General features: G+C 46.6%; 1 protein-coding gene and 1 long non-coding RNA gene across 4 annotated transcripts in view; one reads left to right on the forward strand and one right to left on the reverse strand.

Moving 5' to 3' along the window:
• Positions 1-2,887: 2,887 nt before the first annotated feature.
• Positions 2,888-7,727, reverse strand: LOC112966237. The gene is made up of 2 exons (XR_003253545.1): positions 7,642-7,727; positions 2,888-3,773 (listed from the first exon to the last, which is right to left on the reverse strand). It is a non-coding gene; the product is annotated as an uncharacterized LOC112966237 (long non-coding RNA).
• OPHN1 (oligophrenin 1) overlaps positions 7,661-23,302 on the forward strand; it is a 76,363-nt gene continuing 60,721 nt past the window's right edge. For 2 of the 3 annotated variants that reach the window (XR_003253544.1, XR_003253543.1), the window contains exon 1: positions 7,811-8,013. Coding sequence is in view for 1 of the 3 variants with exons in the window: in XM_026066130.1 (XP_025921915.1) it covers positions 7,893-8,013 (121 nt within the window). In the remaining 2 variants the exon portion in view is untranslated. Of the gene's footprint in view, positions 8,014-23,302 lie in introns of all 3 variants that reach the window. The other variant, XM_026066130.1, reaches the window with a different exon arrangement.

Consider the following 23,302-nt stretch of genomic DNA (forward strand, 5'->3'; position numbering starts at 1 on the left):
TTGGCGTTTAAACTTTTGGCCAGACTGTTCCAAGATATTGATTCCCTATACTGAGTATGGTGTTCTGGTGGCTTTAAGGATTTCTATATTGGCTATGTGTTTGTTGAACTGTAATTAAGTAATAAGTAAACTGAAACATAAGATTTAAAGCAAATTACTTCAATTCCCTGTTTGCTCACAGACTGTAGAAATGCCAAACACCTGCTTTCTCAAAATGACAGACTGTTCAGCCCGATGCAGTGGTGGGAAACTGCAGAAGACTTGGATGCAACCCAGTACATCTAGAAATAAATACATGCATCCTTTTAATTTTGCAAGCGTGGCACATTTGTGCAAACTACCAGCAAAAGAAGTGCAGTTCCCTGTTAGGGGGAAATAGGGTCTGCTACGCTTCTACACGATCTGCCATAAACAGGCTCCAGGTTTAAGACTTAAAAACCTGGAACTACCCTGAAGTTGTCTTTTATTTTCCGTTTACCAAACACTAATAATAATAAAAAAATTGTAGAGCATGACTTTATGTATATAGAGTTTATGCAACTATCAGTTCAKGTGTTGGGTGAAACCTTGTGGTTTTGAGTTAGAAGTCCGTGATGCAAGGTGCATGTATGTTGTTTTTCTTTGTTGCTGATAGTGTTTTTTCAAATGTCCAGAGAGTTTAAGTGGCCCAAACCTACCTGTTAGCCAGTAAAATCTTGAGAGAATTCTAGCAGAATCTCTAGGGAGTTTAAAAAAAAAAACCAAAGACGACAAGAACAACAACAAAACCCTTGGTGTCACTTTATTGCGGTAGCAGCACAAGCTAGGCACTCAGTGTTTAATAGGTACCATTTCAATGACTTCCATTCGGAGATTTTTGGAGGTCCTTTGAGCTTTTTATAGCCTGCTTACCGGTAGATCAGTTCACCATTATCTATTCGTAGCGATTTAATATGTGAATTTGAGTGCAAATGTTTTTAGAGAGTCATTGGAGTAAATAGAACTGTAAATGGATAATGCTGAATGCTTCCATTACCACTGGTCTAGCTGGTGAGTGTGCTGTTTTGGTTCGAATGGGTTGCTTGTTTTACAAATACACACACTCCTTTTCATTTCCCAGTTTTAAGCCTGACTGCCACATTATACCCGTTACAATGGCGGCAGGACGTAAAAGTGCCTCTTGTGTCAGTACGACTAGTAGTGAGTTGCTGTGAATTTGTGATCTGGCTGTAATGTGTTGCAGTGAGCAGAATTTTAGCCGCAGATTTACTCGAGACTTGTTGACTCACTTTTATGTTCCACAGTCTCAAGACTTCGTGTGATCTGAGTCTTCCCTGTCAGAATTCCTATAGATCTGAACAAATTTTGGTTTAATCCAGTCCCTCAAACAATTTCCATGTGTGGCATGCAGGGCACGTGCCCAGGATTTTCTCTGGGATGTAAGTAACGGGCCAGAAGGGAGAGAAGGTTCAGGGAGATTCGGCTTGTCGTTTCCCACAGATCATCCTCAAGAGGAGGAAGAGGAGGAGGAGGAGGAGGAGGAGGAGAGGGCCTCTGACTGCGGATCTGCTGGAGGTTATCCCCGTCAGAGGTTCGGTGTTTGACGCTAGCCGGGAGCTTGCTCGGGCCGTTCTCGTCAGCCCGGCTGGAGCAGAAGTGCTGCCTCTGCGGGCAGCAGCTCCTGCRCTTCCTGATGCCGCGGCAGGGACGCAAGGGGAGCCTGCAACGAGGGAGCTTTGGCAGGAAACCTCACGCTTCCAGGCCACGTGAGCTCCTCTGCGGGTTCCCCGCTGCAGTCCTGTGCAACTCGGGAGAGGGACGTGCATCCCATCCCTTGCGCCGCTGCGCGCTCGGAGCCAGGGAAGAGGCAATGYGGGAGCAGTGCAGTGGCAAACCCCGACGGAGCCCGTTTCTCACTCGGGTGTTCCCTTTCACGGCGTGGATCCATGGGGTTAGATCTGCCTYGGAGCGTTAATTTAGTTGTGGGTTTTCTTGGCTTGTGATCGGTGGAAGACAGCTTGATAAATCGAACCTGAGAGCAGCTAAACAGGTTGATGAATGCAGATTTCAGCTTCCTTTCACTCTCCTAATGAAAAGCAGAATCCCCCCACTTCCCTTCTCATCTTGTGCCGGTTCCTTCAATCTGTCCCTTGAGGGAGAGACTGCAAACTTTTAGGAGAGTCTGCAAGGATAAATGCTTTTCCAGGGTATCAGGGCTCCTCCCTCGCCTTTTGCTCCTTTACAGGGTGAAGCAGCAGAGAATATTAAGCCCAGCACAGTTGCTTGGGGGCCAACGCTGGAAACCCTTCCATGGAAAAATCCTGCCTTGCTTGGCTACCCTTGCATGTGGGAAGGCAGAGCAAGGAGGAACTCCTGTGTCGATTAGGGATGGTTTGATGATTTTGCGACTAGTGTTACTTGTAATGGAGGGAGCTGCACTAAAAGATTGCTTTCAGCAGCAGTCGTGACTTGTGACTTTTCTGAAGTGCTTCTCTTGGAGGAGGATCGTTTGGGTGCTAGAGAAAACCCCTGCTTTAGCGCTTTGCTCAAAGCACAGTGTGCCTGTTAACTAAGTACAAAGTGTTCTTAGGTGCCCGGTGCCTTAAACTCCTCTTGCTTTTCAAGAGATTAAGAGAAATCGATTATTTTTCCCTACCCACTCTGAAATGTTACCAGCTGAAATAAATAAAACACAGACAGAAAAACCTGGTCTTGAGAACTGTGCAAGCCCTTGTGTCGCGATTTGGGTTGTTGTGCTCTTACAGTCACATTGCTGCCTTTGTAAGTGGTATTTTCCTCTTGCTGCCTGAAGGGGAAAAAAAGCCTTCCCCGACTATACGTAGGACACCATAAGATGACTAAGTATAAGATTGTGCCAAATGAGAAATAAAACTGACAAAAGCAAGGAAAAGTATTGTTCGTTTGTAATGATCTTGGGCTTAAAAATCAATGATAGCAAGTAAGTTATTTTGGGACAGAAATATGAGTTATTTTTGTTGTGAAGTTGGCTGTATCCTTTCTTTTTAGTGCCAAAAGTATTCAGAATCACTAGAAGTGCCAAATTACTCTTTTAGTTCTATATGTTGTACTGACATCACCAAAATATACTCGCAGCCTGACTCTGATTAGGGAAAGGAAAAGAGACTTAGAGGTTAAATTTCCTTCCCTGCTGAGCCCTTCCCCTCTCCCCCTCCTTCTCCCCTCACAAATCCAGAGTTCGGGTAGTCTGCCAGCTCGCACACAGCCATATGGCCACTATTTTCATCTGCTGCTCAATTGTTCCTTCTCTCTGGGAGTCAACAGTGTTCTCGAGCTGCTTTATTCAGCCCTAAAAAGTGCGATACCGTTGCTCCTCGGCTGCGAGGGCGCAGGAGGATCTGCAGAATGTCTCGGAAGGCTCCTGATGCTCGGTGCCTTCGGGAGGCCCTTCGCGGGCGCGTTCTCCGTCGCCGCGCGGCGCGGGAGCTGTCCCTGGCCCTGCGAGGCCCGGGCGCAAGAAGCCGGGCGGTGCGGGCCGTTCTCGTCGATGGTGACTTCCCTCTTCGCACTAGTCGCGGTTCTGCCTGACATCCTCCGGGCTGGAGAGCTCGGGAAGGAAGAGCACAGGCTAGATGAGAAGCTGGGTAGCTCAGAGCTCCCAGGAGATGTTTGGACTGTGTCTGAATTTCAAAGTGATGTTCTGGAGTGAGTCACATGGAAGAAAAGCTTAGGTGCGCAGTGCCTTGTTCTCACCTCCGTTGAGGGGATTTGCCTGTTGTAATATCTGACAGGGCTGAAGCGTAATCCTTGCTCAACTTAAAAAGCAAAGAAACACGTGTTCAGGTTGCCTGTATTATAGTACCACATTCAATATCTATCTTCTAGCGCCTGTCACTAATACCTAACTGATAAACTTCATCTGTTCTTTTTGAAGTCTTCTACTTTCTCTAAACTCACAGGTCAAAAAAAAAAAAATCTAGTCTTGTTTGTACATGTCTCTAGGCTGAGATATGTGGAAAATTCTGCAATAAGAGGAATCAAGAGATTGCTCATGAAACTAGGATGCAGTATCCGTCAACGCATTCTGACTCGGAGGGGTTGGACACACGAGCTTGTAACCCTATGGTGAGCCTGGCCTGCACCGGCTGACCCATGATAACTCTGTAGGCACGTTCATAACCTAAACCAAAATGTAAGGTAATTTTAATTTTCGTAGCTAAAAGCAGGCTGAGCTAATGTTCGTTATCTCAGCTTGGGTAAGAGCTGCGCGCAGGCAGTTACCATGGATCAGCCAGTGGGCAGTAACTTGTTTGTGTTTCTGAGCTCTCAGCCCCGTGCTGCAGTGGCCTTTGTATTAGCATAACGYGGACAAGGTTTGAAGCAGACAGCATATTTCAGGCAATAAACAAATATGTYGGGAAGTAGGTGGCTATGTAGCATCATAGTCATTATAAGAATGATGTATTTATATCATTTTCTCTCTGTGGCTCAGTATTTTGATTTTTTTTTTTAATCTGCTGCTTGCTGCACTCTTCTGTATGTGCGATAATGCAAAAATATCTATTTTTTCCTCTGATCTTCTCTTGCAGTTATATATCAGATTTTAAGTTGATGCTCTTTTTACTAATTTGAGTGCTACAGTGGTGTAAACTGTATCTTTTGAAGCTGGAAGAGTTCTGGGTTCTCATGCAAATGTTGCATATGTGGTTTTGAACTTGATTTCTGTACTCCTTAAAGTTTTGCAAATTGCTTCTGGATTTGCGTGTCGGTTAACCAGCCTCTCCACGCAGCTCAAATGTTATCCTGGAAAGATAATGTTCTAACAGCACGTGTAGCGGTGTCTGTATCTGCAGAAAACAACAAGAATCTGTAGCAAGAGAGACCAGATGAGCTTTTCTTCCTAGAATGCAGTTACTTACAGGGAAAATCCTGCTTTCAATAGCTTCCCTCATAGGTCAGGTACGGAAGAGAATAAATTATTGCAGTGCTGTGCATGGGAGTTTGCTTGTCAAACTGGGGGGCTCTGTGGTCGTCTGCATGGCCAGATCTGCTCTCCACAAATTTCTGTGCTGTTGTCAGAGATGGTGTTTGAGGATTTAATGCTTTTGATTGTAAGCAGAGTATCAACAAAATCTAATACTCTAATGAGATTAAGGCAGCCCTGGAGTGACCTGTCCTTCTGATTCCTGCAGAACCACGTCTCTACAGGCTTTTTATGAAATAGCACAAAGGCTTGACTCTATAGCATTAAGATTTGTGGCTGTTACTACAGTTCTTTAGATCCAGACATTGTTTTTTGGTTATACACAAACAAACCTAAACAGAACTTAAATTTCTGTGGAAATGGGAGGAGGAGGAGGAGGAATGAGTTCTGCCACACGCTTGCCCTTCTCCCTGCTGGCGCACTGAACTCTGGAGTTCTCCRTGCAAACATTAGTTCTGCACCCCCAACAGAATTTGGCATCGAGGCGCTTGCATTAAAAATATTCTGTCCTACAAAGACAGCTTCGCTGTGAGCCAGCATACTGTATATTAATGAAGATGTGCATAGAAGTCTTCCATGCGGATACACAGAGGCCTTCTGTCTCATGAAAAGCCACTCATTAAACTACTCAGTATACTCAAGGAATCTGGTATCCAAATAGGAATTATATAAAAGCTCCTCTGATACCACTGGTTAAAGCAAGTGTGAAGAGACTACTCTTCTATCCAGGATCAGCAGTACAGCTAGTACTAAATTGGTCTGACTTAAAAATTGGTCCATTTATTTTGTTTCCCCTCCGATTCTATCCTTGCACTTTGCTGATCTCGTGCCTCAAGCAATAGTCGGTACATGAACCTTGACTTTAACGGATGCGGGATCAGACCATCTACCAACAGGCACAGCTCTTAAAACAAAGAATTGGCGCTGGCTAGGTATAATCAACTGAATAAGGTCTCAGTGGCCTCATTGGCTTGGCCAGTGTGCCATTCCTGCGTTTGGAGATGGCGTTCTCCATTACACCAGCTTAGTGAAGTGTTAACAGGAAAAAATAGCTTATTTGCTATATTGCCAGAATCTTTTTTTAGTTGCAAAGCACCACAGGGACCCTGAGTTTGGAGTTACAGACAGAGCAAGGGACTCTGAACTGCCCTACCCAAAGAGGTGTTTGCAGAGTTCAGCCAAACAGGAAGACCCTCTGCCTCTCCACTAGCCTTTTAAATTAAGGAAGTCTGGGAAGGTTTCACAGAAAATAAAAACACGCGCAAATCTGTTGTTCGTCCCCCGACACACTTTCCCTCTGAAGCATTGCTGAAGTCTTTGGTTTCTCTGTGGAACTTGTTTTCTAGCTGTGCTGTCAGCACTGAGATGCGCTGTCTTGAGACGACCCTCAGGAGGGCAATGGCTCACTGCCATAGGGAAACTTCCCTCCTTTTTCCTAAAGCACATTATGTTATAGCAGTTAGTGTTAAGCTGTTTCTGGACTTTAGCAAAGGAAAAATTACTTGCTGGAAAATATGTTGCTCTCCTCTAGCAATAATATCTCCTTATATTTGTCCATTCCTTGCTGGTCTTCTTCATCCTCGCTGGTAGTTTCATCCAGTAAGGGCTCCAGGCTGGCAAGATGCTCGCTTAGGCATGCAACAACTTGCTTGCTCGCTGTAGCCATTGCTTTGGAGCCTTTGTCCTAATTCTTGTAGGAAGATTTTCAAAACCACAAGTAGTTACTATGGGTAGCTTTAAAAGTTTTGCCCTAACTGCTCGGTTCTATTTGTCTGAAAGGATAACAAACCTATATCCAGATTAAAAACAATCAATTGCTTTAAGACAAYGTTATTTAGACCACTTTCTAGACCTAAACCAATTACACTCTGCAAATATAAGGTGCAGAGCACATGCTAATTCTGCCAGGAGCCAGGATCCTTTGCAAAAAAGAAGCATGCAGTAATAGGATGAAAACTTCTTGCTAAGGACTTGAAGAGGCCTATGGGCACCTAAGTACTGCTGTGCTACAGCACTAGGGATTGCAATTTGCACCATCTTGTTGCAAAGCTGATAACAGGAACACCTGGAAGCTCTTAGCTCAAAGACCTTGGTAGTTCTTTGCTTTAGCAGATTAAGTCGGTGCGTATGTGTGCATGTGTCAGTGTATGGGAGAGACCACAGTATTCTGCAGTAATGGTATCAAACAGTACCTTTTATGGCAGCGATACTGCTTTGGTTTTAGGCTCATTGCCGTAATAGGCTGTGCATAAAGATGTCCAATAAGTGTGATTCCTCTTACAAAAAAGGATGTGTTTTTTGTATGGGCTTGTCTCTGCCTTTCTGGGTGGAATGGGAATTTGAATTCCCCATCCCCTAGAGCAATTCTGAAGCAATGCTCAACTTGCAAGAAAGCTTCTGTGCTTGTATGTAAACGCGGCAGGTTTCATTTGTTGTGCCGCTGACGCACATTTTCTCTGACAATCATTTGCCTTATTGTGGATCATATTCAGGGCAGGTAGGAAGAAGGGAGTCTCTTCTACAGCAAGGTAGAGGATGGAAAAGCTTGTTTTCCAGGACTTTTAGGCAGTCTGCATAGAATCTAAGGCCCCAAGTTGCTGCAAATCTAAAACAGATGTGCCTTAACCAGAAACTCTTAAAGAAAAGAAGAAAGGGGGGGGGGGAAGAAGGAAAAAAAGAAAACCTAAAAAAACCCAAACCTTATCTTCAGAGGCAGACAAGAAAGCCTAGGAACATGCACAGTATCCGCATACTCCAGTTTCAGGGCATATCTTACTCCTTGCGTCAGGGCTCGTTGATACGTGTTTGTCAGACGGAGCTCCTCGCTAGGCGCAGTTCCTCGTCCTGCACTTTGGCACTGTAGCATTTGCTTTGCTTTGTGGCTGAAGTCAAAGACTCGTCATTGTGGAGCCCCGTAGTAGGACCGCTTCCAAGAAGCGCCTCTGAGGTCATGGATCCCTGCGTGAACTATACTGTACCAGACTCTGCTGACTTGGGAAACGCTGARGTTGTTTCGCTCCCTCCCCGTTTGCTCGTGTGTGTGGCAGCCGTGGGAGCCATCCGCTCGTTAGGTATGAACCCTAATCTGCCACGGCAGCAGGATCTGTGGGAATCCTAACATCCTCCTAGGGAACTGCCTGTTTTTTGCCGATTACACGGACTGCTTAGTTCATATCCTGGTCTTCTCCGCAACAGGAATGCTCAAGGCATGGTTCATGATACGAAGCATTGAGCAGAAATATTGCCTTAAGTTATTTCCTGCCTCTCCCCATCCCCAGTTGCTCATTGCTGCGGTGCGGTGCAGCAGCCCCTGCTCTGTGCTTAGACAGATGCTGGTGCAGCGTGTTGTGGGCCAACACTGGTCCACCTTTAAAACAAAAGGACGCACAATATTTTGTGGGGGGTTTCCCAACCCGAATCAGCTCCCCGCTCCATTTCCTAGCGACCTCAAGAGCAGTTGTGCCTGGTGTAAGCAGAAGAGCAGCGCTCCTCGCACCAGGGAGTGCAGCGAGGGAAGGTGCGAAGCCAAAGCTGCCCCTTCCTTTTAACGTGAAGCCGCAGCTTCCGCACAGGCGTGGTGGCGTGGTTGTCCTCTGAGAGCCCTGAGGACGCGGCTGCATGCCTCGTCGCAAGGGGCAAGGTCAAGAAATCAAATCATTTTGATGTGTCTAATTACRTTTTTTCTTTTGCCACGCATGAGACACGCATGCAGCTTTTCATCCTTCTTCTGTTGCCTTTCTTGGTTTCTTCCCTGGCAATGCGGGTGCTATCCATGTTTTGTGATGTGTCTGAAAACCCACGGGCTTGCAGCAGCGCCGTTGCTGACTGAAGAGTTTCCTCTTGACTCACCATATGAAGACTCAGCTTTCCTGTCCTTTTTCATGAGAATTTTCTTAAATTATTTATTTAKTTAGTTAAAACACTGTTAAATACAGCGCTCTCAGGTGTGGCTTTCTGCGTTCACTGCACAAGCTTTTCCTGGGCGATTTTCCTACTGCTCTGAGTCCTGTTAGGCTTGTGGATTTTGGCGTCATCGCTTCTCGGTCTTGCCACGGTGCTCTCCTGYGTTGCGGAGCCGGCGACGCGCAACCGAAAGTCCTCCTGGAGCGCAGCCCTTGATACGYTGCGTCGGTATCTCCTCGGCCGCCTGCCGCATCGCAGCCAGCCGTGGAAAATGGCTTTGGCCACGTGTTGCCCTAGCGGCTGCCTCGGGCTCCCGAGGCATCGAAGCAGCCCGGGTCCGAGGAGGCTGGCGGGAGCCGTGGGCCGCCCTCGCGGCCGGGTGCCGGGGCTCCGCGGGGCGCCCAGCGCGGCGCTGAGCTGCCCTGGGGCAGGGTGGGCGCCTGCCYGCGCCCGCTCGCGGCTGCAGAACGCCGTACCGCCGTGAGACGCGTTACTGAGAACGCTGCCGATCGGAACTGGTTTGGAGAAATGTGACGTTTCTGTGTAGTTTGAAAAAGAATGATGTTTACAGGGGAAAAAAAATAATCTGTATTTCTTCCTGTCAACAAACGGTTCTATTTTACAGACGTTAACACTTCAAAATGAGAGCTGCTTTGAAACTGCTGGTGAAATTCAACAGGCAGCAATCATTTTTCTTACTAAGCATTGAACAAAAGTTTCAACCCTCTGTTTGAGTCCCTGATAATTATGAGGAAAAAGCTTCTGGAAGCTTCTCATTTTTGTTTCAGTGATGGTGGACTTTTTAAAATTGTTTTTTACTTTGACTTATAGACTCCTTGCTCCTATCAGGCTGAACCTGTCTTTTGGAAAGTTACAGCCCTCCGCAGAGTGCTGGGTTTTCCTTTTTTGGGCATGTCCAAAAAGTTATTTTGGAGCTGATGAAGTTCTTTTTGTCACTGAGTTATCTGTTGAGGTAAGCATGCATTCGCAATCGCATGTTGTTTAAGTGATGATAAGAGCAGCTGAATAGCCTGCGACGGAGTTTATAAGTACAAGTAGAAAATAGCTCATACCATCCATCAAGTTGCTCTCTGTAGTCTGTGTTCTCTCTCCTTTTTTTTTTTTAAATCAGGTTTCTGCTCCTCCAGCCAAGACTGATTATGAATTGCTGAGGCTAGATATTTTTAAAAATAATGATTTTATTAATCTTATTTAAAGCTTGCAGCTGTGAAAATGAAGAACAATGAACACTACTTGTTCCTGTAGCATCAAATTATAAACTACAGGGCTAAAGGGGAATGTCTCTCCCTCTATCCTCATGTTTCTTAGTGTAATTTATAGAATTGCTTAGAGAAAATTGTTGCTTTCCTAGGAAGCATTGGGTGTTTTCCTGCTTTGTGAGGAGGTATCGCAAAGTCAGTGTGTTGGGTTTTTTCGGTCCAGCATAGCAGAGATGTAGGATCTGGAGACCCGTGTTCAATGTGGTATGCACAGAGATRCCCGGGTAGTTGTGAATGACCGCAGAAGCCGGCTTTGGGCAGAAAGCAGGGCTTTCCCCCTCTCTGCGAGAGACAGTAGCCAGAGAGTTAACTTTTGCTGTTGTGTCTCGATTTGGCTATAGGAGACGTGCTCCTCTGAAGTCTCTTCCAGAGGGATTTTCAGTCGAGGTTTCAATGCTCTGGCAACCGGCAGCTTTCGTAATGTAACGCGTTGCTGATCGTTAACTCTTACCGGGCAGCAGTTATAGRTGTGCTGTAGCTTGAGGAAAGGAAAGAGAAATTGCAGAGCCGAGGGTGCCATTGCTCGAGCCGGTGGGAGCTGCCGGAGCTGTGCTGCCGCTGGCAGGGCCCCTGCCCCATCCCCTTCCCACGGCAGCAGAACTGGCTTGGAAGGCGACCTAAGAGGACCTGCAAAGGATGGGGATATGGGGAGGAAGAAGCCAGCTGTCTCAGTCCAGCCCGTGCACCACTGGGATTCACCTGCCTCCTCAGTGAGCTCCGTGAGCTCTCAGAAGTGCCAGGAAATCGTCCCAGAAGGCAAGAAAGGAGGAGGAAGAGGCTGTAGCAAACTTCCGTAGAGGAGTACCTGTATCTCATATGAATTCAGGTCTAGCCTTTTGCTCTCTGATCCCTTCATTCACACTCTCTAATGCAAACGACCGTGAAATCCGCACTCTGAAGAAAGCGGTGTTGGGCAACATCTCTCTGCAGCCTGCAGTAGCCCTGTGCAGTCAGGGGCTGTTAGCACACCTAGCCGCTATCACACTGAGCTGTCTTCATTAGGAGTTCGGTTAGCAGCAGGCTTTCTGGTGCTCGTGCCCTGAGTCCCCCTCTCTCACACTGCTGCATAGATAGTCCTTGTCGTCTTGAGTCTCTCTCTGATGAGCCCCAGGATTCTCTGCACCTTTAGCCTTAGGCTGATCCATCAGTGAAATTCTCAAATGTGCCTGACTGATGCTGGGCAACCACAAAATAAAGATTCTCTCTGTCTTGTAGAYGGGGCCAGTTCTAGCAACGTGGTCCAAAATGTCTCTGCACCTTATTTTCCTCATTTGAAGAATACTGGCCACTCTAAATACTGGTTAGTGATGGGGTAGCTCTCTGTGAAGCCTAGCATAACAATTCTTCCGCAGAGTGCGCTGGACTCGGGCTGTGTGCATATGAATCAGTTAAACGTGCCCGTGAAGGCCCCCAGGCCCTGCTGCCAGCTGGCGCAGGACAGTTTGTGTCTATGCTGGCAGACTCTCTTGGCCTCTAGAACAGGACAGGTGAATCCAACCTGCGTGTTACAAATGGTTCCTGTCACGTTCCAGCCCCAAACCGGGCCTGAGAATTGCCTGTGCTGTTCCAGCTAGCGCCCTACCAAAGAGAGGTCTAACAGCTCGTTATGTGCACACCAACAGAGATGATCCTGAGCGTGGATCATTTACCAGTGCAGCTGCAGTTTTGGTGTTTTGTGGCCAGCGGGGAGCGGGAYGTAGTGCCAAGGAGTACAGGGAAAGGCAGCTGACCGGGTCCGTAGTCCATCTGTCTCTGTGCTAACGTAACGCGCTTGGTGCATGTGGCATCTTGGCTTTTAACAGCCTTCTACCAGCATGTTTCAAGCCCAGCGTGATGGGCTCCAGCTGCTGCTGGCTGCGGGACAAAGCACCGCTGTGATATCCGCAGGAGCGGTCTGGGAAGGGTGGTGGTTGTGGCTGGTACTTTGTAACTTGCCTTTTGGCTTCTGACCGCAGCATCACGAGCATGGAAACGGGAGGATGACAGGAGGTTAATTTATGGACCGCTGGAAGGGGGCACAGATGGATGCTCCCTTCGGATTTCTTGCCCTGTGACTCAAGCAGGGCCAGCAGAAGTTCTGGCTCTGCTGAAGCCAGCAATTGTATGTGCTCCAGAACTTGGCTCCTGCGAAGGCGGGAAGGGGGAGGGAGCCTGCGTAGCGAGAAAGATGCACGTTCTTTTCCAGCGCAGAGCTGCTTTGGATCACTCATAAATTGCTTGTAAGTTTTCCCCTCATGTCATGTGTGACTAATCTGGCCTCCTGCCTGGACTTCTCTGGTGTTATCGAAGGGAAACTCTGAAATCATCACATGCCAGGCAGCCTCATCGAGGGATTGAGTTGCTTGCTCTGCTCATTTTCTGAAGCATTCTGAAAAAAGGCGTTCGGCTTTTCCTTGTCTTACTTTTGCTTTGGAGGATTAGCTTCTGAAAAGCTGAAATGAGGATGCGTCTTATGATGTACAAACCCGTCCGATGTCTCTGTAGGGATTGCTAACGCTCTGGCCCGGATAAGTCTGCTGTTTTTGTTTGTTTCTCCGCGCTCATGTTGCTCGTACAGCAGGGAGCCGAGGCCCTTGGAACACACCCTCTCTCTAGCCGCTTGCTCCACACCCGTCATGCCAAAAGCTTGCTTGTCTCTGATAGGAGCTGGGAGTCTCTAGATGGCCCGGAACGCTAAGATTTCAAGTAACCCTGTTGTGTCTTTACTGATCAGCTACTTTGCATTAGGTTCTCCTAATGTCCCCGAAGGTCAGCTGGTCAGCTCAGCGTCTCGTGAGCGCTTTCTTCCCATGAGGGGGGGGAAAAATATCTGCTTTCCATGTTTCCTCGGTTCTTTGGATCAAAGAGGCTGTCCTTTACTGAGCGTCTTTAAACCCAGTCCCCAGGATGAGGGAAGACTGTTAGAGGAGGAGAATGCCCTTGCTGTGGTCTTTCAAGGTGTAGTGGACTGAACGACCTGCTAGCCTCAGCTCATTTCCACCTGATTGCTTGCTTGACTTGTAACACAGGTCACCAAACTGACGTCTAACTGTAGCAGCAGTGACTCACCTGGCATACCAGTCATTCCAAAAAACAACAACATGTTTTTGTTTGCGGCTTTATCATATTCTGCTACGGGGAGGAATCGGTTGGGATTCTGTATTTTAAGTTATGACAGAAGGAATCCAACTGCTGCCGCAGGAGTGCAGCCATCCTTGGAGCCCTCCCTTAATGTGTCCRGAATTTACTGATTGCCTCGTTACAGAAACGCTGGCCCCACCTTCGTCGCTAACGTTCATGCCTGCAGACTAAGAAAACCAGGCAGCGTTCCTCTCATGTTCAGGCCCTCAAAAGGCTTTCCATAGTTTACTCAAGTCTCATGTACTCCAGGGAACTGAATAATTTACAGTTGTAATGATGGTTTGGTTTAGGCACCAAGTATTCTGAAACTTATTCAAGTTTAGAGGCAGTCAGACCCAACTGTTGGGTTTTGGTTGATGCTGTTAAACAGATGACTGTGGCAGTATTTCCTTGTCAGTGAGTCTTCTCTACCTTTGGAACCTTATCTTAAGGAATGTCTTGTTTATTTTTTCCGAGTAAAATAATAAGCATTTGCTTAAAAATATTTAATTCCGTCAGAGTTTGTGTAACTGATTAAATTGAGTCTTGTATTGGAAATAGACTGTGTGGCACTCGTATTTAAATTGCAAAATATGAGGCACATGGCTCTACCATTTGATACATTAAATTTGTCCTGAAGTTGTGCTGAGCACAGTATTCAAACACAGCGTTTTCCTGATCGCTCTCGTGTACCGTGCTCAGATAGTCCTTGTGCAACATCGGCCAAACCTACCGCCCTGTTCAGACTCTCTGGACAAGAACCAGGAGCGGAACAACAGGGAAACGCGTAGGGACTAAAAATACCATGTCACCRTTACCAATTCTCCGTTCAACCATGCTGTCTATATCTGTTCGTTCCCCGGTTTGAGTCCTTCTGCCTCTTGTTTGGTAAACTTTTAACACTCCATGGGACTTAATGATGAATTTCCCAACTCTCTGGTAGCACAACAGTTAGCAGGCAGTGAATATAAAAAACATGCCATAGATTTGGCATGGAATTGAAGTTATCATGAAGTCTGCTGACTAAGTTAGGTCGCAGCCTGTATAGAAAAGCAGCTCTGCCTTTGGCACAAGTTTTGCAGACAGAGATGTAGCATGATGAATCTGTGTCCTGTTCGTTACAGCACTACCAGTGCCCCACTAGGTACTGCGGATAATCGCAAGCTGAAAGTGAAGTAGCAGGTACAAACTCTGTTCTTGTTTCATGGTGAGTCAAGCATGGATAAAATGGTAAAAAGATAAACCTCGCACCTCTCCAATTTCTGAGATAGCAGAGAAGAAGGTTGCTAGCAAGAGCAGAACTAAAAGTTCTCCATGAATTCTGGATTTAAAACTCAGTAAGTCCGTACAGCCTGTTTATCTGCCAGAAGGTGTTTGGTATCATATCTAGCTGTCAAAGAAGACACGGAGTGTCTGGGAAGTACCATAACATCAAAGCAAATCTGCAGAGGCTGCTGGTCTAAATGAAGAGAATGGATTCTTCAGAGGGAATGGAGCTTTCTTCAGTTTAATCCTGCTTTTCTGTTTCCCTCCAAGATCTTAGGCTGGGTGAACTGCTTCTCCAGCCAGATGCAGCAGGGTTAAGAAACAGTGCTACGGGTTAAGGGCTCCATTTATGCTCTGTGCGTCTTTGCAGACTGAGGAAGTACTTATAACAGGATCTTTGTTTTTAGGAATTTGCATTCTCCATCGATTCAGTATTGCTAATGGAAATTCAGAGGCCTGCAAAAAAAAAAAAATCTTAGAAAAACCCTGAATTAAATACCTAAGCCACTGTCAAAGGCAACATCAGGCATAGCTTCCTTCCATAGCTCCTCTGCTGTGGTGGAGAAAACTAGCAGGGAAGTAGGGGAAGGCTTCTGGAAGCTGGATGTTCCTTCATACCACCTTAACTGAATTTCATTTTGAAATTCAATTTGAATTTCAAAATGAAATTCAATTAAAAAAAATACCAAAAATGCTCATTTCCTAAGCTGTCAGGCTTTGCCAGGAGCTGAGTTGTTAGCTTAGGAATTGATGCTGTGCGAGTCTGGGATGAAATAACGTATGAAAGCAGTCTTACTGCAAAAGCACTCCCAATGCAAGGCCCATTTGCCAGCTCCTTCTATCTCCTGGGGATGTGCAGTGTTTTCTTTATACAACTTCTGTATAAATCTAGGGTTAAAATCAATGGGAAAATGTAGTTATTTCCCCTCTGACCTACTGAATAAATGTCCTGACAAACATGGTGGAAATAAATTATAGTTGTATTATTTCTTAATGTGTATTTCAGCAGTTTTGCTGATTTCTAATGCTGCTAATCTTTTTTCTTTTTTTTTTTTAACTTCCATTTCAGTTACAAAGTAATGTTTTCTTTCCTATCTGCCTGGTATCTTCTTTCCAGTTTTGCTGAAATAGGAGTATAGGCCCTATGAGTTTGAGAGGCCAGGAAAATGCCAGAGCGGAGAAGTTGTTCTTTGAGGAGTTCAAGCCTCTGAGCTCTACTTGCTCGTCGTGAGGAGCGTTTGCCTTGGTGCCAGCAGTAATTTTGTAATTCTGCTCTTTGTGGGGAAAGCACACACGTACTGCATGCGCACAGTGTTCCAGCCCGCTCTGGAGACCTGGCCTGGGCAAGCAGAAGGCTGTGCTGAAACGTGGGGCAATTTATTTTAAGGTCATGTCTGTCCTGAAACTTCAGAAGCAAAATCATAAAAATAAACCTGTACCCTGTCCATTAAGAAACATTAAAAATCAAGCGTTGCTCTCCATGGGAACCAGTACCGCTCATCTTCAGCCGGCGGGTGTCACGGGGAGTATGGTCTGCTCCACGTCTTTGTTTCAGAATGTGGCTCTGCTCAATGCTTGTGTTCGTGATTAACGTTATCCATCACTGCGAACAAAACGAGGAGAACAGAAGTCATGCTGAATAATCATCATTCGCTTAATCAGAGGTGGAGGACGCCAGTATTTTCCTCTCTCTCCGATTAAGCGGCTGCTGATTATTCCCGAGGCAGACTCGGCAATGGGCYGGGGGACCTGACAGAGCGGCGCTCCTTCTCCGGGAAAAGACGAGCGCTGCGAAACGCCTTGAGCCTCCTGAGCGGGAGGAGAGGCGGGCAAGAGGCGGCGCTTTCTCCCCAAACTGACCCCGACTTAGAGGTAAAGCCTGTGACTCGCCGCCGGTGCCGGCTAGAGCACTGAAGTGCGGGCGGGTGCCCCGCTGCTGCCTTGCCCTGGCCTCCTCGCGGGGCAGCCCGGTCCGTGCGGCAGATCCCTAAGGTCCGGTGGGCTCGCCGCGACGGCTCTGCGGGGCCCTTCGGGGGGACGGGAGAGGAGCGGTGGCCAGAAAGAGGGGGACCTGCACCGCTTCCTCCTCCTCTCCGACTAGCTCTAGCRAGGCTCGCGCCAGCACCAGCACCGGCCCCCTCCGCCAGGACTCGGAGGCCGTTCTTTATCCAGTGCCCCGCCACGTTTTTTGCTTAAGTTGTAGAGTTTGGGGGTTTTTCTGTTTTTCTTCTTTCTGAGCTAATAGGTTGCGTAGCTCCTGAGCCGGAAGAGAGGGAAGCCCTGGAGGCAGGCGCCGGGCGCCCGTGGGAGCCCACCCGGGCTCGCCACGGTTCGGAAGCTCCTCCGCTGCGGTGGCTTAGGCACAGTTCAGTTTCGCAGGGGACCCGCAATCTCGTTCTGGTGGTGCCGCCCTGCATAATCCGCAGCGGCGGTGAAGCCTCTCCGTGCTTTTAACTTCCTTGATCTTTGATCTAGCATAACAGAGCTTGCCAGTCTGAAGTGCTTGGGTGGATCTAACAGGTACAATATAGCAAATTTCCTTCTGCTAATAAAGTAGATAAGCATAAGGAACATATGACGAATGCAAAAAATTGCTGTTGCTTTCCCCTTTTTTTTTTTTAAGTCATAAGTAAACAAATAAGATAAACCTATCAAACAAGCTTGCACACTTATCACGCAGTTGCCAAGCAAGAAGGAGAAATTTATGAGACTGAACAATTAGATTCAGGATAGGAAAAAGAAACTAAAGAGCAGGGGGTAAAAAAAGGAGGGAGGAGGAAGGTATGTAAATTTAGATAATAGTACATAGAGCAAATAAGCAGCCTGTAAAGCAAAAGGCCATTAGGCAGGAAGAGTTACTGAAAGATGTATTCATACTTGAACCGAAGCAGTGCTCTCCTCCTCTGAGTCTGTGCGAGGCTGACTCTAGTAGTGAGATGGCAGTTTACYGTTCAATAAAGGACGGATTAAAGGATTAATGTATAACAGAAGTATTAGACATTCAGAAAAATTCTTCGCAGGAGGTATGTAAAACACAGCTAAATGTAGCAAGTTATTTTTAGAAGTTCACGCTAGCCATTTACTGCTGGCAAATGGAAAACCCATTTCAGCATGTGGAAAGTGGCCTCTGTAAAATAATGTGTCAGTGTGTCTGAATCTTCAAAGCATCCAGAAAGCCTTCATAGCCACTTGCAATCAGTTTGCCGTGGATTAACGCAAAGCAGTGCCTGCTCTGTAATGAGCCATTTTTTAATTACCCAGTGATGARCATCTATCATTTATGGAACAACAGGAGTTCTGTTTTCCTAGCAAGATGCTCCTGTGGATTTGGGAGCACCTAGAACATTAACCACAAGATTTCTTTTCCTCATCTAACAGAGTCAACGTGTTTTTGTGTTTCAGCAGCTGTAGTGTATTTAGGACTGTTCTGTGAGTCAGGACTTATTACTCACTTTCTTAATGACACATCTGTGCTCATTCGGAGTAACTTCATTGATTTCAGAGTTGAGGTATTTTGGTGGGACAATGTTTGGGGACTTTGCGGAGTTAGTACATACTGTATAAATATAACAGCTCGGAGCCGAATCTGGCCCCTTGGCCGAATACTTTGATTGTAGGCTCATAACGCTTCACGGCAAATATAGAGAATCCTTTTGAAAGTGGTRGGGTTGGGTACATGTATACGAAACTCATCTCCTGGATAGCCACACTGATGAACTATGTCTCTTCCATAATACCACTCCTTGTAAAGTTTTTAGTGGGAGCTGTTAACAATGGACRCATTCTTGTTCCTTCAGGGGTTACAACCCTCTCATGCTGGAGGAAAAAAAACGATATTTCTCATGTTCTGCATCTCCCATTGCACAACCCTCCTCCAGCAAGTAGAAAATGTACTCTAAAGAGAGAAAGGTCTGAAATGACCAAGCGTCAGAAAGAAATCTAGGTGCCTCTGCTGCTGTAGATCAGGGTCTCGCAACATTTTCTAGAGAAACGGGATTTCCAGAGTTCAGATCGTAACCCTAAAAATTTGTTCTTGGCTTAAAATGCTCTTATTTAAGTACGGAATTACAGAATTAAGTATAGCGCGGTAGGCTGCCGCGCACAGGCATCTGTGTACTGCAATTTTTGAGCCACAAAAGGCTTAAGAGCTTAAAAGAGCTTGTTTTCAGATAGTCTTTTCTGGCCGCACTTCCGTTATCTGTTAGTGCTGTCAGCACAAAGAGCAAAATGGTTCAAAGTCACTTCCCGCTTTTCATTTTTCACTGTGGAGCGTGTGTACCTTGGAAGAGCGCGTTGTGTTTACAGGAGAAGCGGGGGAGAGTGCCRACAACGCGCACATCCTTCTGCAAAGCTCTGACCTGCGGGGATGGTGGAGGCGACTGGCCTAGAGCCTGCGGAAACAGGGACGTTCCATTTCCTGTGTCAATTTATCTTAGGTTTTGTCTTTCGGTATTTACCTCCAAGTGGACTGATGTTAAATAAAGACTGCATTTCCTCCAGGAATACACTGTCCAATGGCTGCTACAGTAATGGGGTGTGATTTTTTTTTTTTTTTTTCTTCCATAGCTAAATTTCTGTTGCAGCGAGTATGGAGCAATGTGTAACTGGAGGATTTGGCAAAAGAATTCCCGACTCCCGGTGCCACTTCAGCCCTGAAGCTATTCTTGGAATATGGGCACCTCCCACATACCTTTCTCCTAGGGGAAAATAAAGATGGTTCTGGCTTTACTGAATGCTGTACAGCTAATGAATGTAAAATAATTGGATCACAAAGGGGATATTTATGCATTAATAAGTCTCTGTGAGGGTTTTGGCAGTCTGATCCCAACAGATTTGAAGTGTATGCTCTGCAACTACTTTTCTGCAAGGTAGATTGTTTTTTTTCTAACGTAATATTTGGTTCTAAAAATAATGCTGCTTTCTCTCTGCACCTCTGTTCTGCACTCAACATCATGCTGTGCGTCTGTCCGTGGTGTTAAATGAGGCAGTCCAAAGCAGGCCTTCGTTTTCTTGTGGACAGAGGGATACTGGTGTTCCCGTAGCACTCACCAGCTGGTTATCGACGGTATTTCTATTTTTGTATACTTAGGGAAGTGTTTCATTCTCTCCGCAACAGGGGGACTATATAAGTGTGTGGGTAGAAACTTAAATAAGTGTGACCTTTCTGGAGGAATGCCAAATTAATTTAAAATCAGCAGCTGTCACTTCTGGAGCATCATTCACGGTTGCAGAGTGTCTCTGTGATACCCTGCCTCTGAGGTCCAGGAAAGGACTGGCCATGAGTGTCGGAAGAATATAATATACCCAGGCGCTAGGTCAGTCGCTCCGAAGGGGTCTGGAAGCGCCAGGTTTGCCTCCCTCCAGAATTAGGGAGTCGCTCCATGGTGAAGCGGCTGACGTTCCCCCTTGGAGCCCACCCGCCGTTTTCTTCACCGAGTGTGAAGTGCAGCCTGGGGAATGCTTGGTCACAGGCTTTCTTGCCGATGAAAGATTGACCAAAAGCCAGGAAACTAAGTCCGTTATGGCTAAGAGTAAACACACACATTGGGTCAGGAGATTTTAGAGTCACAGCTCCGGATCTGCAGGAGGGTTCGTGCTGGTCCGCGATCTCTGGCATGCGCTGGCATGCGGCAGCGCAGGTCGCCTATGCAGCACGCTTGCTGGCTGCTGCGGCAAAACGGTAACCAGAAAGTCTGACTTTTTCTTAACTATCCCCTTATTTATGCATAGTGCTTCTCTCTTCTTTTATGGTGGTGGAAGTTGAATTGTGTCACTTTATCCCGCTCTGCAGAGCTAATACATTCTTAGAGTCGTTTCTGTTGAGCCGGCGCCTTCACGTTGCCGCAGTCAGCATAGCTGCCGGACGCTGCTGAAGGGGCAGTTGCGTTCCTGCTCCGTGTCCGGTGTCCGGCGGCTGCTCCGCTGCCTCCCCGGTGCAGCGTCCGGGAGCTCTGCAGCCACGGGGTGAGTCAGGTCGGCTCGCTGAGCTGGCACAGGAGTGATTTAACAACAACAGCAAGAAAAGCATTGCTTTCTATCGGATCAGCCCGCCGATCAGGTTCCCCACGTTGTCATCCTGCCGCGGGATCCGATACGAAAACCCTGTGACGGAGAGCAGAGCCCCTTCTGCAGCAGGCTGTGCTTGCGCTGTGTTGTAATGTGAATTCACAGTGTGTCTCTTGCTGCCCAGTCATCTAGACACTGATATAGCTGTAAAAGCATAGCTGAAATGGGGCCTGAGACATTTGTCTGTTTGGGTTGGTGCTCATTAAATACTTCTTTTTGGAGGGGTGGAGGCGGGGCACAGATAAGTTGGAATCATCATTTAGACTACTGTGGTTTCCTTCTATTTTAAATCCTGAGCATTGGAAAAAAACCCACAGCCTTTCTTAGAACTCCTGGCTGTAATCTGGGCTTTTTTAGAAAGCTGTGGGTTTTGCAAAGATGGCAACATTTTTTGTTCAAATTCTTAGGTCACTTCAGAGTTGCATTGAACTGAGAATCCGCGTTCATTCCTTGCATTAGAGGATGTGTGACAGACGTCCTTGAATAGATGCAATCTTTGGAAGTTTTTTTTATATACACACATATAAACATAACTAACAAGTTCTTTGTGTACCTCGTAGGACTGTGTCTGGTACTCATTCCCTTCTTCTTGTCAGATGGAGTTCAGTTAAGATTACTCTGTACAGAAAGACTGGACTTAATTTTTACTAAAAAACTGTGACCCCAAATGGTGAAACGGTTTGCATCGTGTTTTGAACACTGAGAGGAAAAGAGTCCTAAAGGATTCCTGATCAAATTCCTCTTGGTGTAAATGTACTGAAACGAGCCGAGCCATACCACGAATGAACTGGAGTCCTTTAAGACCGAAATAAAGCCATTGAACATTTCCTGTGTTAGGGCAGTAATGAGATTTTGCATGCTTTTAAGGTAATATCCCTGGCTTGAAAAAAGAATATTATTCCATCTGCGACTGTTAGGCTCTCCACACAAATTTATGGTATCATGTGAGCAAGGCAGAGATCCTAGAGTAGTCTTTTTCCAGCCCGCATCGTCTTTATGCTGCCAGGCTGCTAGGGTGTGAAATGGAGGGGAGAGGGAAGGAATCATATGTTTGGCAACACTGTGTTTATATCAAAGGGGGAAAAAACTTCTGAGTTTCTGTTAAAATGAGGAAAAATATGGACTCAACTTTCGCAGTGCAGAGCTGCAGCCCCCTTTTTTTCCACGCAGCTGCTTTCCTCCTGTCAAGCTCCAGATGCAATTTGCAGCGGCCCCTTCCTGCGCTAAAGCCGTTTTCCTGCAGCAGTGGCGGTCTGACCTGCTGTGCACGGCCCCCCTGCCGCCTTCCTTCGCCTCCCCAGGCCGCTGCTCCCCCGGGCTGCGCGCGCTTGCGTGGCGGGGCCGCCGCTCCGCTGTGCAGCGCGCCGCCGCTCACCGCGTGTCCCCCCAAAGCTTTCGGTGGGGCCGTGCATGGGGGCTGTCGTGAAATCCCACTGCAAAAGTCCCCCCAGGATCCAGCCCTTCCTGCATAAATGCCTGCTGTTGCGGTGATGCTAGGGAACGCTTCTGCAGCAGGGGAAAAGATGCCAAAGTCATTCCTATCTTGATTTGCCAGTTAACATCCTGATCATAATAATAAAGCCCATAATAACATAATACCCAATGGTGTTTTTTCTGTGCATGTATAGTATTTGTCAGAAATCAGTGTTCAGCCAAGGCTCTGTACGTGTACAAAGACGAGTAGCATTGGTCTGCTAGGAATCTGGTTTCCATTAAGTGATCAACAAGATCCATGACAGACATTAGCAGCAGTACTTCTTTTTCTAAATTGTTCATTTCTTTCCTAATCCTCTATCTTGTATAATTATTTTGCTATAAAGAAAACGTTTTAAAATACTGGATTCCACTTCCCACCCTGTTTTTTTGACTATGTGGGCGGAATTCATGGTAAGGTCGGAGTTGTAGCCACCGGAGCTAGCCCTTCTCCTTCCTGCATCTCCTTTCAGGAGACTTTCTTCCTGAGCTTTCATATGCTGTCCTTGCTGAGCTTGTCTTCCAAACGCTCAGCAGTTTGCTGCCTTCACAAGGAGGTTCCCCCGCTGATCGCTTCCCTTCAGTCACGCAGCCGCCCGGGGATAAAGCCGAGATACCCCTCCTCACTCCTTGTACCGCCTCTTTTGCTTTCACTACCTGCGTTCTGAGCAGTTTGAGTCAGCAACCTGACTTTAATGCGATTTGGGAAGTTTTATATAAAAACTGGAAACTACTGAGGGCTTGCTTTTTTTAAAAGGAAAATGAATGGAGCACTTCGAGGAGGATATACCACTATCTATGTCACAAAGAAAGAAAGAGGTAGGGAAATACTTTGCTCATGGTCAACCAAAAGGACTGTGGCCACACCGAAAAGAACCAAGGCCTTTGGAGACGCAAAACTTTATGCTCTAGGCTGAGCAATCAAATAAAGCATAGTGTATTTTCCTGTTTCCTTACGTAAAGTCCCCTAAACCAATTGTGTCTTGGAAGAGTAACTGCTATCAACTCTCTCAGCTATAGTACATAATTTCTCCTGCACTGCCAAGTATTATTCAGATAACTGGTTTAACACTCTGTGATTTAGTTTGGAAATAACCGGTAGATTCTGCTTGTAACATCAAGGGTGGGTAATAAGCACCTGACTTTAGACCGTTGCAGTATAGTCTGAGATAGTCACCTCGTCTTTGTTTAGAGTTGATGGAGATAAATGGGCATTTTTAGATGGTACCTGATCTGACCTGTTTTGACTCTGTTTTAGGGTGATGTCAAGTGC

Source organism: Apteryx rowi, unplaced genomic scaffold (genome assembly GCF_003343035.1).
Source record: "Apteryx rowi isolate R43461 unplaced genomic scaffold, aptRow1 scaffold_24, whole genome shotgun sequence".
Lineage (NCBI taxonomy): Eukaryota > Metazoa > Chordata > Aves > Apterygiformes > Apterygidae > Apteryx > Apteryx rowi.